Source organism: Pomacea canaliculata, linkage group LG1, assembly GCF_003073045.1.
Source record: "Pomacea canaliculata isolate SZHN2017 linkage group LG1, ASM307304v1, whole genome shotgun sequence".
Lineage (NCBI taxonomy): Eukaryota > Metazoa > Mollusca > Gastropoda > Architaenioglossa > Ampullariidae > Pomacea > Pomacea canaliculata.
In genome coordinates, this window is record NC_037590.1 from 43,966,931 (window position 1) to 43,984,488 (window position 17,558).

The 17,558-nt window shown below is 36.8% G+C and overlaps 2 protein-coding genes across 2 annotated transcripts; one reads left to right on the forward strand and one right to left on the reverse strand.

Annotated features, from left to right (window-relative positions):
• The first annotated feature begins 444 nt into the window (after positions 1 to 444).
• LOC112566683 (factor VIII intron 22 protein-like) lies at positions 445 to 10,036 on the forward strand. Its single transcript, XM_025243001.1, has 12 exons — positions 445 to 570; positions 950 to 996; positions 1,191 to 1,263; positions 1,879 to 2,038; positions 3,145 to 3,213; positions 4,254 to 4,316; positions 5,720 to 5,777; positions 6,295 to 6,357; positions 6,747 to 6,838; positions 7,580 to 7,661; positions 7,851 to 7,897; positions 9,279 to 10,036. Exons 1-12 carry the CDS (start codon positions 512 to 514, stop codon positions 9,414 to 9,416), a joined length of 951 nt encoding a protein of 316 aa, XP_025098786.1. The 5' UTR covers positions 445 to 511; the 3' UTR covers positions 9,417 to 10,036.
• A 5-nt stretch (positions 10,037 to 10,041) lies between these two features.
• LOC112566677 (lysophospholipid acyltransferase 7-like) lies at positions 10,042 to 16,714 on the reverse strand. Its single transcript, XM_025242986.1, has 7 exons — positions 16,430 to 16,714; positions 16,055 to 16,181; positions 15,286 to 15,469; positions 13,697 to 13,848; positions 12,810 to 13,018; positions 12,108 to 12,290; positions 10,042 to 11,947 (listed from the first exon to the last, which is right to left on the reverse strand). The coding sequence occupies exons 1-7, from the start codon at positions 16,642 to 16,644 to the stop codon at positions 11,605 to 11,607; spliced, it is 1,413 nt and encodes a 470-aa protein (XP_025098771.1). The 5' UTR covers positions 16,645 to 16,714; the 3' UTR covers positions 10,042 to 11,604.
• Between the last annotated feature and the right edge of the window lie 844 nt (positions 16,715 to 17,558).

Below are 17,558 nucleotides of genomic sequence, written 5' to 3' on the forward strand. Positions count from 1 at the left end.
ACGTTTACATGGCTTCTAAGCGAAACAGCAATCAAGCCTTTAAAAATACCCTGGGTATTGCGCGTGTGGAGACACTGCTTTGAAGTAATTTAAATCTATATATTAGTGTAGCTTCCATCTGCATGTAACACAATATTAATAGGATTTGTTTTTAAAGGCTTTCATGACACACTCGTCAGAAAAAAACGGAAGCGTAGTTTCACATATCACAGTGAAATAGCTTCTAGTCTCTATTCACTCCACACGAGGCTAACAAATGTCCTGTGTAGTTTTACAAACCATTAAAACGTGTATTAAACAGGCCCGCTTTGTGACCATGAGTCGAACGGCTGTGCCAAGCTGGCGACTCTCCTACTGTGTAAATAAAGTAAGCGAGGAATGTATTTTTGTCTGATTCACACATAGTCCTCCGCGCCATAGTCACAAGGGACGTAATGCAGACAATCATACCCAAACTATTGAGTAGACTCCCTTGCCTTAGGTTTACTGTCGCCTACTCGTCAAAACAACGATGGAAAAGGACAGTGACATCCTCAGTAGATACAGAGCTGTAACCAACAAACTGAAGAAGTAAGCCTTGTTCTGCATAGAGTAATCTCCATATTTCTCTCTAAATGTCGTTTTGAATACATAGAATTTAAAATGGTTAGATTCTGATGGTGGCTAATATCCACACAGTAAACTGTATTACCCTTTTGTAGCCGATTTTAGTGATCCACATAAGTCGATTGTAGGTATGTGTATTAAACCAGTGGATGTATCAAAAACAAAGTTTAATCAGCCGTCGACCTCAGGATTTCATTTAACATTTAGAAAAATATGTTATGTCGACCTAACGATATCATTTTAATTAAAATTTTAGTTCTGTAATAGTTGAAGTCAATGTTTCATCACTGTGCCTAACAACTAGTATTTAACTTTCTAATGTGCATTATATATTCATTTACAGACGATTTTTGAAGAAACCTAATGTTTCAGAAGGGAGTGAACAGTTTTGTAAGTATTCACATTGGGAATTTACTCAGATACCACGAATCACTTTCTTTTTTTGTTTGATGTTTATTACCACTAGTAATACTTTGTTCACTCTCTCACTCTTTGTTTCTTACATACTCACTCATAAGCAGCTGTTGCTATGAATAAATATTGTACATATTTATTTTCTTATATCTTAAGAACTTTTTTTGTAGCAAGCCTTGCCAAAACCTTGAAGGTACAGGAGTGTCCACAGTATGCTGGCTTTTGCTACTTAGCCCAAGCCAGGTAAATGATAGTCATTGTTTTACAAATTTTTTTAATGGTTTTGCTATTACAGAATAAGACAATTCCTCAAAGCTCAGGTAAAACATGTGGCAAATAGTTTTACTGTTCCCCTTCTCCCCCTTCCCACCGCCATTGATGTACTGCATGGTTTGTAAACAAGTCTTGAGAAGGACACCTATATATGCATGCATAGAAAAGGTTTGATCAGAATAAACTCCCCAGAAATTATTGTATATCTTTTTTTAAAAGAATTTATCAGGTAATTCAACTACTCCAATTCAAATTTAGAAGTATGCACTGGTAGATGAAAAGTTCAGGTGCCATGACTTCGTAAGTCTTTATCTTATATGCTTTAAATGCTTAGGTAAACATGTCAAGTATCTTGCACAGGTTAACAGCATAGGTGCTGTGACTACCTAGCTGAATTAGTTAACTATCATGACAACTGGTCATCAGCTTGATGTGCATCCTGATTGTTATTAATGGTCATTTAGTACTGACATTGCTGAATTGATTGTCATTGGTGAACATATCTTGTCCTGTGCTAGAATTCTGTATCATTGCCTATTGCCCATTGGGATTAATAAAGCTGGTCATTTGTTATTTGATTATCAGATGTGAGCACACCCTGTCCAATGCAGCTGGAGAAGCCCAGGCTCTTACAGAGGCTGCTCGCTCATTCCTGGCTGCAGAGCGGGCTGATGTTGACCTCAGGTGTCCAACATTTCAAGAACACTTGACAGCTTCTATCAACTGCTACAGTCATGCTATCAGGGTGTGTTTGCAACTTAATTTTTTTTTTTTTACATAAAAGTAAAGAGAAGGGTTTCAAAGAAAGGAAACAGTAAACAGTGCCAGAACTACAGAACCTTAAGCATAATCCTCATCAGCCGTCACGCTGAAAGTAATCAAGAATTTCACAAGCAGAAAAATATAAATGCAAAATACCTGTAATAATCCTTTTCAGGAAATTGTTTTGCCTGCCAGCATAAAACATTAACACAGGCTATAAAAGGAACATACACTGACTACATCCAATTCCATTGAAGATTCTAGCAGAAGAATAGGCTGACTTTAAACAAGGCAGGAGCACAGTTGAACAGATCTTCATCTGTTACATTCTATTAGAAGAAAGGATCCACCAAGATATCTTCCACAACTTTATCAACTTAAAAAAAGCAAGTGACAGAAGTTTGGCGTGAGGGGTTATGATGCAATGGGAAAATTCAATGTCAAATAGGGGCTCATTCAAGTGCCTGTGGAAGCTGCTCCATATCTTGTACTGAGAGCATAAAAGCAATGACTTTGTGTGAAGCATTTTCACCACACTTGTAGGATACCAGGAACTCTTACTTACAGTGGTGTAAGCTGGTCTGGTGACCTGGCATGACCAGCTGTCATAGATTGTCCTTCAAGGTACCTTGGAGTACAGTCAAAGACAAGGTGGCCAGAGGAAGCACTGGCCAACTGACCAGCACTGCCTACACTCAATGCTCTGGCACCCCTGCAAAATGATGACTCCCACAGACATTGTATCAAGGGTGGGGCAGAGACCCTCTGATCACATGGCCTTATTGTTACCGAGACATCACACTGACCCATAGCCGCTTTCTCCATCTCCCCACAACACCCAAGAGTACTAGGGGACAATTAAGAAAAAGAGAGAGGAGAGATAAGGACAACAAAAACTGACATCTTTACTAAATGAGAAAATGTAGACAAGTCTTGGTATTCCATAGAAAAATTGGATAATATATTCCTATGGTAGCTAGCATTATATTTGATAAACCATTTTGTAGTATTAAATGTTAATTGCTCTGTGTCTTTTCTTCCAAGTCTACATTAAATTTAAGTTTGTTTATGTCTCAGTTTTTTTTTCAGGTTCACATTGAAAACAAGCAGACGGCACTTGCTGCAGCACTTTGTCTAGAAGTCGGTAACGTACTGAGAGTAAGATCAGTCTTTAATGAATGTTTTGGGCATGCTGTATGATGACTATGCAAAAGTTCATATTACTGACATCATTGAGCTTCTGACTACATTATAAAATGTTTTGCTAGTGCTCTTACATAGTGTTTGGAATTCTTTTTTCCTTTCTTTCCAAACTGTGTCTCTTGCTGTATGGACTCGGCAGATGACTGGAGCCATCCAGTGGTGCAACGGTTAGTATCTGTGTCCAATACAGTGAAGGTTGGCTTTCCTGGGTTCAGGTCTTGTCTTGGGCACGCTGTTCTTTCTCTACATATGGCATCTGTTTACAGGGCTGGCTGCCCGGCCGTGGTATAGTCTTAGTTGCTGGCTTGGCATAAAACACCAATTCTCCCCCACTCCTCTGCCGATGACTACCAGTTTCATCTCGAGAGCTGGCCTCCAAGCGTAATCAAGGCAAATAACAACAGCAGACTGTATCTACATTTAAAGTTTTCAAGCCTAGTCACAAAACTCTTGTTAAGAAATAACTTTCCTAATCCAGTAAACCCTTCCATTCACTCCACTATTCCTAATCAGTGTGTAATGTACTTTGTTCATATTTACCACGGTATCATCCAATAACCTGTTGCTTATAATTTTTTTCTTGTATACTTAACTGTCAGTTCATTTGTAGTCTGACTTTGTCATGTACAGCCCACTGAGGTCACTTCCACATGGGGAAATGTGCTTTACACACTCAGTAATTGTTATACACAACCTGTACTTGTATCAGTTTACACACTTTTGTTTACATGATAGATTTTCTCCTTTTTGCCTGCTTGCAGAAAGATGCATGCAGGAATGTCTTTGCTTGTTGATGCATATGCATCAGTAAACATTTACAAGAAAGCTAATAACTATACAGTCTGAAGTGCTTGGGCTATTGTAGATGTTCTTGTCCTGAGACATGAGTTTGTGATGGCTTTATTTATGTTTGTGTGTGTATATATATATGTGTGTTTGTTGTAATATTTTTAATGTAAGTTATGTATAACTGTTTTCAATATTATATGTGGCAGAGTTTCAACAGGCAAGGTGAAGCGACATCACATTATCAGAGAGCAGCAGAGCTTCAGTCACAGGTAAGTGTTCTTGTTTGGCTGCCTCTTGTGCCCTTCTTAAGTGATGACAAGTAAGATGTGTTTCCTCATATCCACATGGCATAGTGAACATCCCTTAGTCAGCCCAGCTAATGAACAGGCACCTTGCCCTGAAAAAGTTTGAAGCAGGTTAGGGAGAGTTGGGCACCACCCTCACAAAGCTGGCCCTGTGAAAAATGTAGTACCTTATCACCTTTCCCCCAATTATTGAAAGGTTACAGGATTACCTTTTGACCTTAAAATTTTATTTAGAAGCTTGTTAATGCTTTCTTTTCTTTTTTGATGGTTATCAGTAGCAGAAAGAGCTTAAGAATGTCTTGTTGCTGTTTCTTTACACATACAGGAAAGCTCTTTCATGCTTATTGTTTGACAAGCAGCTACTATACATTTATTCTTTTCTTATATTCTTTTATTCTTTTCCTATTTTTGTACAACAGAAATTACTACACAATTAAACCTTCACACCTAACAATAATCGTCAGAGGTTGGCACGCACACATCCTCTCACAGACTTATGGTACATTTGTTAGGTCTGGTCAAGAGTGATATTGCAGCTGGTATAAAGGATTTGGCCAAAGTATTCTTCTTGGCTACCATTTGTTGCCATCTACAACTGGAGGGTAGCATTTGGAACTAGTGATGCAGTTGGTGAGAGGGGTCTGTGATAATACTGACAGCTTTTAACCTCACAACCCTGGTCTTAATGGAAGGCCAATGATCTTGCTGGCAATCTTGACCACTCTCATCAAGCAAGCTGTATCTTTGATTGAGAGTGCTTTCAATCAGACTGCGATACACTGCTTCAATACAGGGCCACTGATACCAAAGTTCTTTAACAGCCTAAGAAAGTACAGGCTCAGATTTGCTTTCCTGGAAATGATGTTAGTGTTTTGCTGGAAGGAAAGTTTGTTGTCAAGGTCTGTGCTGAGGTATTTAAAACTTTGCACATTTTCTACCATCTCATTGCCAATAATTAAGGATGTATGGAGAGGTTTGTGTTTTCTTCTATCAATGATCAGTTCTTTAGAGACATTGAGCACCTGAAAACTTCAACCATGAATGTACCTTCATAATTTGAAGAAAATAGCTTACTAGTGAGTCCTCATCCTTGAGCCAAGCAGCCAACGCCATGTCATCTGCAAACTTATATATGATCAATATATATGATCAATTTGGAAAGGCAGCTTTATATAGCATATTTGTGAACGCACATGGCATTTTAAAACAAATTCTCAGGATCATATAGTCTTGGATCTATTGCTGCCACATTTCTTTGACTGTGCTAGTGCCATTGACCTGCTGCATACTCTGGATTGTTTCACCTGTAAGTGGTTTTAGCTGTAAAGAGAATTTTTGTCTCAAATAACTAATTTCTTTGTTTGAAGAGTCCCCTTGACTGTTTGGCTGCCTTAAAGAATGTGGCACAATGCAAGCTGGACACAAGTGAGTTCACTTTTAACACAATCCTTTAAATTCATGCTTAGAAATTGTCTCCTGTAGATTAACATTTCATTTAATATAAAATACATCATGCTTTGTAAGAATGAGTGCTCACTTGAGAATACTCAACTCTTGGTCTCTTCTGTGGTCATTTTGCTACAAATACTGTATCTTCCCTTTAACAACTAGACTAAACATTCAATTTAGTTCTTTGTATTTGAGCATGCTTGAAAATCAGTCAAACACAGTTTGTGGACAACCATTATCATCAATGTTCTCTGCTTCACATTTATTGTTTCCATTGATAATTGAAGCTTTACTTAGACGTTTTTCTCTTGTATAGTAAATAGTTAAAAGGTTTCAAATGTGTGTATGTAGACTTATGATTTATTTCTGGATTGTAACTTACCTCTCATAGCAGATATTGATGACATGATCACACTTTGAAACTGTTTTGATGTTTTAAGAAATAAAATGCATACATTGTAAATTTCAAAGCAGTACTGAAACTTGTTTTTAGAAGACTATGAAGGTGCACTGGCTGTTCTCACAGAGATGGCTTATCTTGCTCAAGAGAGAGGAGGTTTGTTTACATGAGTTGCTTTGACTGACAATGATGTCTGTTGCTACTAATTTTTGCACTTATGATGCTTTCTGGATGCCACTTTGTGTTTAGGATATAACAATGTCTACTACATTAATAGTTTGTGATGTACCTGGAGGCTTAGTTATTAGCTATTTACAGAATTCAAAGTAGAAATGTTTGAGATGTTTTAGTTAGTATCTAGAAAATCTTATCAATTGAGTTTACCATGGACCACTTTCTAGTAAATCTTTTTGGTGAAGTTTGAACAAGAAGTGTTGCATTATATTGTGTTGCGGGATAGCAGCTGTAACTTTCAGTTATATTCCAGCTGATTGCTGTCATGAGTACTTTTTTTCATCCAGCTGTGGGATTGATGGTATTTTCAGGGTCTTCGACCACAGGTAAACCAATAGGAGCATACTGTGATGTCCTGTCCCAGTGTGAGGTGACACGAGTCCTGCTACTGATGCTTCTGCAGGTATAGCTTTCTGTTTCTGCTTTCTAGATATACTAGTCTCATGACAGTTACTGGTTCTTCTTGTAAGTCATGTTACATCAGAGAAAGTTTGTTTAATTTGAAAACTACTGCAAAGATTTACCTATCCTACAGATCGTTTAAGGTTTGTTTCTCATCTGCATCCTGGCCTAAGATATTACATTCTTTAAATGAAGTGATTGGCAGCCTTGTAATTTTAAAGGCACATAGATGCTTAAAAAGTTTCTAATTGTCAAACCATAGTGGTAGATTGATGGAAATTGGTAAGCGCTTTAAAAGGTTTGTTTCATGATTGTTCTGAGCAACAACGATTTTAGGAATAATCAGACCTGCAGAGTTTTTCACCAGTAGCGTTCCCACTCAGAAATGCCAGTTTTCTTGGTCCTCTGCAATGTGATTAGTGGTATTTTTTCAACTTTTGTCATTGTCAGTCTTTACAGTCAATTACCCCAAATGATAGGACACACATCTGTAAATTACTTTTTGTAAATATTACATTTAAATAACTCTTCAGCAACAAGACAGTGAAATATTCACATTATGAAATCAGCTGACACAACATGTGTTTTAAGTATGACCTCACCTTTTAAAAAATAAAATATTAAAGGAAAAAAGCATTACTTCAATAATATTGTTTTAGTAGCCAAACATCTGCAGTTTTTTAAACATGTGACCATAGTTCCAATGCTGTGAGTCTAAAGCCATGTTAACGTTCCTTTTCAGCCCACACCACAAAGAATACGGCCAGAACATGCACAGACATTGGAAAAGTATGCCTGGGAGTCTCCTGATGACAATTTTACAGGTAACAGTAGTGAGATTAAACTGCACTGGAAAAACAATACTTCAGTGTATGTGCATACATGCACTTATAATTTTCAGATTGCTATGACCAGCAAATTATCTGCCTTATTTTTCAAGTGATTCCTATTTTGAAAGAGTATTTTTTTTGAGATCTTAGAAAGTAAACTGTATAAATGTTTGTATCTGTCAGAACTTTATCTGGGAGAGGATCTTTTTCTGCTTCTGCAGTCCGTTGTGGTAAGACTTTTTATTGCTGTTCTGTTTTTGTAATGAAGAAAGTATATAGTGATTATATGATAAACCCACACTAACCTGCCTGCCTATGCTTTGCATGCTTTGTGTAAATGTTTATTTGAATAAAGTACTTATTACTGTCGAACAGAAAGTAATCCCATGAAACACCATAAAATTCATTAAGATATTGCAAATCTTAAACCTCTCTCACAGCATCTTAATATTGATCAATGTACAGTAACCATACACAAATTAGAAATATGTGCAAAACAACCTTTTCTTACAGTTCAGTCATTGCACAGTCCAAAACAAAAATTCCCATACAAACATGAGTTTACTGACTGTAACTCATAATCTGCTAGCTTAATTGCTCAACATCATGAAACTAGATTACGTCATCGCCTCAGGGCAAAAATGCAGAACTTAAGGAAAATCGTTCTGTTACAAAAATTATAAATTGGTTATAGATCCCTCAAACATTACTTCATGTTTCTTTATCCCAAGACATCTTTCCCACCACTTTATAAATACGGTTTCATGGCTAAAACATTTTTGTGGTCTAGACACCACTTTATAATTTTGGAAATAAGATGCTTGTCCCTGAGTTCCCCATGTTGTTCCAGGGCAACAACTAACCCTTGGTTTTGTAACTACTGCCCCTGGGGTTGTAGTTCCATGCACAGTTGTACAGCAATGACATTTTCTCTGGAGGTTGATATCTTTGTGGAAAGTGCAGCAAACAGCAATATTTTTTCTGTGGTATCAATCTAAGGATGTTGGTCATCTTGGCTGACCCAACCTATAGCAGTAGAACATATTAAAAACATTATCTTAAAAGCAGACCTTTGTAAAAAAAATTTAAAACTCTAGTTAAAGGAAGTTTCAAACACAACAATTTTAAATTAAAAAAGTCCTTCACAATTGATACTATAAACATTATCTATTCATAACAAAAGTCAAAACTTCATTTCCTATGTGCAGCTTGATTTGGCCATAAACAAAACTTGTCGACTCAGTCTCTGCACATACAACTCTTGCTCAATTTAAAAAAGAAGAAAACATTTCCTATGACAGAACCTGATAGTGGAATCAGACAAATAATCAAAGGTCTCCTACACACACATGCATTATAGCTGCCATTCTCTGGATGAGTGAAACACCAAAATTAGTTTTTAGATAAATATTAAGTATGAAAAGCAAGTCAGTTATTTTTCTTTTGAGTGTTTAATTTCTTTCTAAACAGATTTCTACGTAATCTGTGTTTTATCAGCTTCACTCTTTTTAAAAGTGTTTATCTTGAAAAGTTTTGGTCATAAAACAATTTCATACATTTTTTATTGAAATAATAAATCATAATATATGCCTGTTACAATATTTGATTCAGATGGCATGTCAGTCCAAAGATTTGGAGTCACTTAGGGCTTTGCAGTTGGACTTATGGCCACTTTTGCGCCCAGAACAGAATCAGCTGCTACATCTTGTGATACAGGAATTAGCCCATCCATCTGGTGAAGGTGTCTGAAACTGCCCATGTCCCCTCGCAGAGTTTTATATATGTACAAACATTTGCATGCCATTGATTTCAAAATCTGTTTGAAGTTTGGATAGATTTTAAGGCTGTCTCAACTTCAAATTATGGACCTGTCTGTTGCATAACTGTTAATGCTGTTGAATGAACAGTTATTGGTAAATACCTGTCCGCCTTCTGATTCAACTAAGAAACAACTTGTACACAGTAGATACAGGAAGGTATGCTTCTAGTCTTTGTACTGTAATGCGAATTACGTTTTATTGGCAGGCATGTTATCAAACTTGTTCAAATCTGTCATTCACAGCAGGCAAAATCACCAAAATTACAGTCCAACAAATCTATGTGCTCATGTTTACTGTGGCAAAATACTTTTATTAATGTACAAGTCTTTGAAGGGCTTTTGAATATGCACATATTTTATTTGTTATGCAGTGTGATGATGTAAATACATGTGAAATACAATTTTATGTTTACATGAATTTGGATACTTGTGCACAGCACCTGGATGTATGAATGCTTGCAAGCAAACATGGTCACTTTTCTGCATCTGTTCATGTGTTCCTGTTTGAGTTCTCACATCATGGCTAAAATAAAAGAAAGTAAAACAAAAAGTAGATTGATTTTACTCAGTTTATTAACCCTAATTTTCATTATTATTCTTTAGTTAATGCTGCTGTCAGCTAAGCTAAACTTCATAAACCATAAACTACTTTTTTGCCAAACGCTTTTCTTTTCTTTGATCATATTCTTTTCTGTTGGTCCCCTTTGTTTCTCAAGTTTTGACTTTCTCTTTATGTATTTTCAAATGAAAACTAAAATCAATGTAAATGGACACAAACTGAAAGAACATTTTTTTTTTTATTGGCGGAAAATGTACAATGAAAGGGTCATGAAATTTTATACAGAAAATAGTAACTAAGCATGCAGAAAGAACATAACAGAGAGTACAAAAAATAGAAGTCCAAGTTAAAAATTACACCATGTAGCACCTTGGATTACAAAGAACTGCCTGGGAGGCATCAAGCAGTATTGAGATGAAGCTTGCTCTAGCACAGCTTACCCTGAACAAACTATCCTTTCATTAATAAACACCTCTGGACAGTCTAATACAAAGTTCACAAAAATCAGGCACAGATGCAATGAAAATGTAAAGACTAGTGCTAGATTGTAAAGGTATGAATTTATAGATTTGTTATGTTAAAGAGAAAATTATTGAGGTACGCTCCTGATAAATAGGAGACAGAAGAGAAGAAACTGTAATGAAAAAGTAAAAAAATATGAAAGAGTCATAAACCTGAGCTCAATCAGCCCCTCATGGGGTTCTGTGATTCAATGACATCCTTCACAGTCTATTAATGTGGGTGTTCATTCCGATATGTTTTAATCTTTCTCGCACATGACAATATCTTTCAAAGTGTTTTTAATTTCCCTTTGGAAATCAACATTACTAAACCACGACTATGTAGTGGTAGTGTAGAGCTTCTGCTAAAATAATTTTTGGAACAATTGCTTTTGTGCCTGTTAAGCACCTAATGAGAAGACTGCAGGATCTGTACTGTACATAAAAGTATTAGATTTCACATAAACAATCCTTTTCTAGGCCCCTTTAGTATTGATTGTCATAATGTTAATAACAATATTATTCAGGTACCAGCCAGTCCTAGCTAACAATTCTTTCATTTCTGGAATAGAGTAGGGGAATAATCTGCTAAAAGCTTTTCTCATTGAAATGAGGAATAATTTGCATACTCATCTTCTGTCAATATATCTTGTGCATGAATCTTCAAGTAAATATTTAGCACCAGCTTTATACCAAGTGAGTATACTTGTTGAAATAACATTAAAAGAAATTTAAAATTTATAATAAATTAACCTTCATGACAGAGAAAGAAAAGTACACGAATATTTAAAGTATTTTAACAGTTATTAGCATCTAAAACTTGAAATTTGACTATGACATGTGGTTTGATCATGGGAAAAAACCCATCCTGTAAGTAGCCACTTAGAAATAGCATTTCCAGTAATTGACAACTTTTACCATCATCCATAGAATGAAAACCTGTATTTAAATCTCTGAACCAAATAAAATTTCTCTAAACAGCAAGAAAAATGTAGAACATTTCTGTGGAAAACATTTAGAATACTATTAGTTTTAACTTAAATAAATAAAGAAGGAATGTCACTCCTTTCTTTCTTTTGGTTTCATCTGTTTTGTTACTGTTCCGATAATGAAAAATGCAAGTGTAACCAAGTGGCCAATAAAATAAACTGATTGCCAGTAGCGTAGAGTTGAGCCCAGCTTCAGTAACAGGAATCCCATGCACATGTAGTCAAATCCTCTCATTTTAAAGAACCAACAGGTCCAGTCAAACATCTGCTGTTGCCAAGGGCTGGCACCATCTCTAAATGCAGCTATCATAGCTTCCTCTGCCATCAGGATGGGAGGCACAGTGAGAAAGCTCAAGTAGTACCCTGGATGGATGCCATGCCAAAAAGCGCTCACAGCCATTGTGATGGATACCCTAGATGGAGCACAGGAATCAGAAATTTAAAAACAGAACTCAAAAGCCTTGTGTATGACTTGTAAGGAGCTGTTCTGACTCATCAATAGAGTAACAAGAGATATTTTAATGCTTAATATTTAGTAACTTTAGGACTACTTTTTATAAATAAATGACGGACCTGTAGGCTTTGAGTGCTGGTGGTACACGACGGTGTATGTATGTAGCAAGCCAATACTGGACAGTCATATTCCAACTACGCAGGCCTTGTTTTGTTGTGGGAGCCAGCTCACAGCCCCATAGGTCTATGCTGTGTACAGTCTCGAAATCATATTCAGCTCTCTCTTTACTTTTGTTTTTCAAACTGAAAAATACACAACTGATTAAACACTATATTTTAACAACAGCAGCTTCATAGGAAATCAAAAATGCAGTTAGTGGATTTAGTCAGCAAAGAACTTTCATAATCCTTGGAAGATTTTCCAGCTGTTAACAAGCCAATAGGTACACACAAAAAGAATCTGTTCAAAAGTTCCACATCATATTACTTTAAACAAATCTGAAATGAACTTCATCATGCAGAGAACAGACTTACAGATGGTGTTCTATATTGAGAATTAGAATGAGAGGGAATAAATCTAAATTGCAGCCATAGTTTGAATTCTGCCTCTAGCTGTAACCAAATAAGACTGCTTCTGTACCTATAAGGATGATGATTATAAAAAAATAATATGAAAGGAACAGGAGAAAAAGGAATTCAGATAATTAGGTATAACATAAAGAAGACACTTAAATACTTCAGACAAAAGGTAATGAATATCATTATCAACAGTTTTGCTTACTGTAATAGCATCATTCTAATGTGTGTAAATACATATATTACCTCTGATCCAATGCCTTCAGATTTGTTGGCCCAGTGCCACACTTTGCCTCTGCTTCTCTGGGGTATGCTCCAAAGCCAGCAGTTATGCACATGCATTCAGAAAGCAGCCAAGCTGTATACAGTCGGGTACGGAAGATGGTAAACATTGGAACCATGTAGAACAGCCGAAACCAGAAAGGATTGTCATAGAATGCATCTGTTTCCACATACTGCAATCGACAAAATACTGACAAATATCACATTAGGATGAAAGAGTTTGTATTTCCACAAAATATAAGTGGATCTATAAACTGTGCTGAGATTAATTCATACTGCTTCCAATACTTCAATATTGACTGCAATCCCCTACTTAATTCCTGCAGTGCAATTGTGCACTATGGTCAAAAACACATTCCCAACAATTAAGTCACTGATCACACTAATTCTGAAAGACAATTTCTAAAACTATATGAGATTTTAATAGCCCTTTTTTGCCCTTCATTTACCTTAGCGAAAAACATTAGAAAACTGCAGAACTATTTTAAGCAAAAAAATTTACAAGGATATGTTAATTGCTTGCCATTCAAAAACAGGTAAAGCAAGCCTACAATACAGCAAAGAATGCATGTAGAACAGCCCAAGAAAAATCTCTAGGAGTCTCTTCCCTTTATCTACCATTCTTCAGTGTTGCCAGTTTGAACAATAGGACTATAACTGCATGTTCTGGTACAGAATACAAATGAATGGTATCTCTTGAAGGATCAAGATATGCTCCAAATTGCATCATATAATTGAGGCATAGCATTTACACAGCTGCCAATATCTTTGTGTTAATACCAAAACACTGACAGCAACAAGTGATCTGGTACGCTTCCTTCTTCAAGAATCTGAAATACACTGCAATATACCTTGATGTTGAAGAAGAAAGAGAAGACCAGGTATGCAACAGCAATGAAAGGCAGGTTCTTAGCCTTGGCAAGAAATGGTTTAAGCAGTGAGATTTCATCTGGGTTCTCTTGTCGTAACCAGTCCTGGTAGATATGGTATTTGTAAAACGGACCTGCAAAAATGCAAAACATTGTCTTTTCTACCTCACAATCTGAAAAATCCTGTCACCTATCCCACCTTAATTCTTTTAAAACAATATGTGTTAGTGTGAGTGCAAGTGTCTTTGCAAGCAAGTATACATGCAGAGTTTAAGGTTAGCAGTTAGGGTCAGGGAAGTTGAGAGGCCAGGTAGGGGTCATATTACAGGAAAAAGGTAATAGTAGAGTGGAACGTTAGACTCCTCACAAACTTAGTGTCAGGTTGTACCCATCTCCTCTCCCTCACCGCCTTACCATCCCAACCTTCTACAGAGTCAGCCACTCACGTCAACTTGGGAAGTACCTATGCCATATGAGTATCAAACTGGCTAGCATTTATCATGACAACTGGTTAGCTAAAAATGTTTTTGCTGAGATTTTGTGAGGGAAAATTTTGTTGAAAATTAATGATTACAATAGTCCATCTAAGCCAAAAAGGTCCTGCAGTCAGATAGATAGAAGTGGGACACATCTCTAAATTGACATCTGTGTATGGCTCCAGTGTCCAAGCCCAGCAAAAATGAAAGGGTTCCCTGCAACAGAAGCTCACTGTTTGCACCTTGCTTCTGACTATAAAGAATGAAAAATTTAAAGAGGTTCCCTTGGGAAAGATGCTAACCTGCATAAACATTTTCCAGGGAAGGGATAGGGTATATTTGAATTCATTTTATATTTTGCACAGTAATGCATTTTTTCCTCTTTTTGTGGGGGAGGGGGGAGTGGCATCATTTGATGTGGAGAGCAGATGATACAGACCTTAAGCATGGGGAAGCAGGTTTATCACATACATTTCTATTCCATAGATTTTGTTTTTATTTCTAAGTTATGACTTTTTGTCACAAAGAATCATTTTCTAGGCCCCTTAATTTTTCTAATTTTTTATTAGTTTGAGAAGCAACATGGTTGTCTTGTTGACACTGACGCTGTCCTTCAGGGTACGCTGGAAGGTAGTCGAAGCCATAGTGGCCAGGGGAAGAACTGGCTTACGAATGTGGCAGTCAACTGGTTGTCCTATGCAGAAGCATTATCATAAGAATATTTATACAGCTGCCATATCTGTCTCTAATGACTACTACCAGTCAAGGGACAAATACCTAACTGACTGACAGCAGGGGATAAAGTATTTAAGAAAAATCCTGGTTGTGAACTGAATATCAGGTGAACTGGGGAAACCTTCTCGGTTGTCATGTAGTTACCCAAGGAGTATACTACTCCTCGATTCTCAATAACAAAAAAAGGACTTGTGCATGCATGTATTTATGTCTTTTAATGTATGTATGTGAGAGAAGCATGTGTGGGTGGAGGGGGGAGAAAAAAAATGAGAGGAACTGGGTATCCAGACAGGGTAAGAAAAAAGGCAGAAAAAAAAAAAGCATTAAATGCGAGACACTCTCATGCAAATATTTACTAACCTGTCAAAGACCCAATGTAACAGAAAGCAAAGCAGCCCACATCCTTCAAGCTTGGATTAATGGAGGTATATTTTACTGAGAGCTGCTCATCTTCAGCCTTCTCTTGCCTTTCATTATCCCCAGCAGATTCTGATATTTTGTGTAAGCTACGACTATCATGGATGTCAAAGCCTAATCCTGTCATCTTAAACACAGAAAAACATGAAACATTTCTTTTTACTCATCATGCTAATTTACTCTATGGCTACTTTACTAATTTACTCTAGGTGATAATATTAAGAATGAATCATATCATGATAGAATAACATTTAAAAACTTGTTCCTCTCAACAACCAAAAAGTCTAGATTACATAAGCACAAGAAAAATATATTTTAAAAATGTAGGCTTTCTTGATTTTGTTGTCTACTTACAAGTCTAATAAAAGTTGTATTATGGTGCAAAAGTTTATATCCATTCATTTTGAATTTTTTGGTACTACGTTAAATAAATTACATGAGATATTCAACATTGTATTGGTGAATAAGATTTGTGTTAGATACTTTTGCCCAACCTTATTTAATTGCTCTAATGACATTTAAGGTAGGTTATGTTACGCCACAATGTTCAATATGTATATTATGTGTTTTCAACCTACTGTATTTATATCTTATGACGGATTTATCGAGGCATAGCCCCATCATAAGTCTTGAAGCCTCTGTATATGTAGATACAGAATGACATTATTACCCTTTAACTGCTTAAATTATATGCATATATTGACATCCTTACACGCAAAGTAAGAAACAGCTGGGCTGCATTTGTGATAGCTGATGGAGCAGGGATACCAAAATAGTGGACAGTGCGGAATACTACCAAGTATCCAAAGTTCCAGACAAAACCGAAAACATGACACTGACTGGAAAAGATGAGAACATTAATTATGAGTTAAAACAGAATTTGTCAAATTTATCATTAGTATCTGTTCTTTGCCTCTCGTTATGTTTCATTTTTATATATTATCATTAACTTTAAGTATTTCAATATAACAACCTTTGTCATCTTACGATTAACTCTCTCAATGCTCAGTGCTCATTTCACCCCAGATTTCCATATTGCCTTCATTTCCCGGTTTAACAAATATGACTTCAAAGGACTATGCCTCACTTGTTTAGCCGGGGAACACACAAAATCAGGAAGTTCCCTAGGACTGCGATAAGAAGATGGACGATGTCGTAACCACAGAGGAAAACGAGAAGTATAAACCCAATAGCAGTGGAAAGAAGTCTTCTGTTTTCTTCTCCTTGAATCCTGCGAAAAATTAACCCTGCTCCAACAGACGACGATATAGCTAACCCATACAGCACGTCGTCAGACGCCATGTCCACAAGATGTGAGAGTTACTCCCCCTTCAGTCGTCTGCTCCTTGGTGGTTGTGACGTCGCCATCTTGCTTGTTTACCGCGGGAGGTAACTCTAGCAGACTTTGAACCCTTACAGGCCTCAAAGGGAATGTCTTCAACCTTGGGGTGATTTCGCACTAAGTAAGGTGACCAGACATCCCGATTTAGGCGGGACAGTCACGCTTTTGACCTCGTGTCCCTCCTGCTCATAAAATGTCCGGGCGGGATGCCCAATGTCCCGCTTTCTGGCAAGTCCATCAATGCCCTAGCTCAATTGTAGCTAAAACTCTGATTTTTATACACCACGAACTAGAAACATGAATAATTTAATAAAGCAGCAAAGATAACATCTTTTGCCACACACATGTCCATGAACATGATCACTCCATCCTCCATTATTTATCATATTAACGGCAACTTTATTGATAAGTAGAAAAAAACAGCTAGAGGCATCCCCTGGTGGACCCCAGAAGAAAGAAATACGTTAGTGGAACCTCGGTTAGCGAACGCCTCAGATAGCGAATATTTCGGTTAACGAACAAAAATTTCGTTAAAAGTTTGTCTCGGATAGCGAACAAAATTTCGGATAACGAACAGCCACGTGAACCACACGTGACCGACCAGCTGTCATCATTCGCGCTCGATACACAGTTGCGATCAGTCGTTCCTTATCTATGCGCATCCTTCTTATTTAGTGATTGTTGTGCTTTATTTTAATAAGATAATCCACAATCATGGCTCCAAAGAAGATTAAGAGCAATTAATAGTAGTGAGGTAATGACAAGGAAGAGGCCAACAAATGAATTGAAAAAGGAAATGATTTCAAAGTGTGAAGGTGGCATGCGTCTGTCGGATATGTGATGTCGTATTACCGAAGAGTTTTACAAAAAAGGC

Excerpts from the sequence above, each read along its gene's own strand:
- LOC112566677 (XM_025242986.1), bottom strand. The coding sequence starts at position 16,644 with ATGGCGTCTGACGACGTGCTGTATGGGTTAGCTATATCGTCGTCTGTT. Across the intron at positions 13,849-15,285 it reads TTACATTGGGTCTTTGACAG|GTCCGTTTTACAAATACCAT; the intron begins GTTAGTAAATAT and ends GCATTTTTGCAG. Across the intron at positions 11,948-12,107 it reads CCAGCACTCAAAGCCTACAG|GGTATCCATCACAATGGCTG; the intron begins GTCCGTCATTTA and ends TGCTCCATCTAG.
- LOC112566683 (XM_025243001.1), top strand. The coding sequence starts at position 512 with ATGGAAAAGGACAGTGACATCCTCAGTAGATACAGAGCTGTAACCAAC. Across the intron at positions 571-949 it reads GTAACCAACAAACTGAAGAA|ACGATTTTTGAAGAAACCTA; the intron begins GTAAGCCTTGTT and ends ATTCATTTACAG. Across the intron at positions 4,317-5,719 it reads CAGCAGAGCTTCAGTCACAG|AGTCCCCTTGACTGTTTGGC; the intron begins GTAAGTGTTCTT and ends CTTTGTTTGAAG.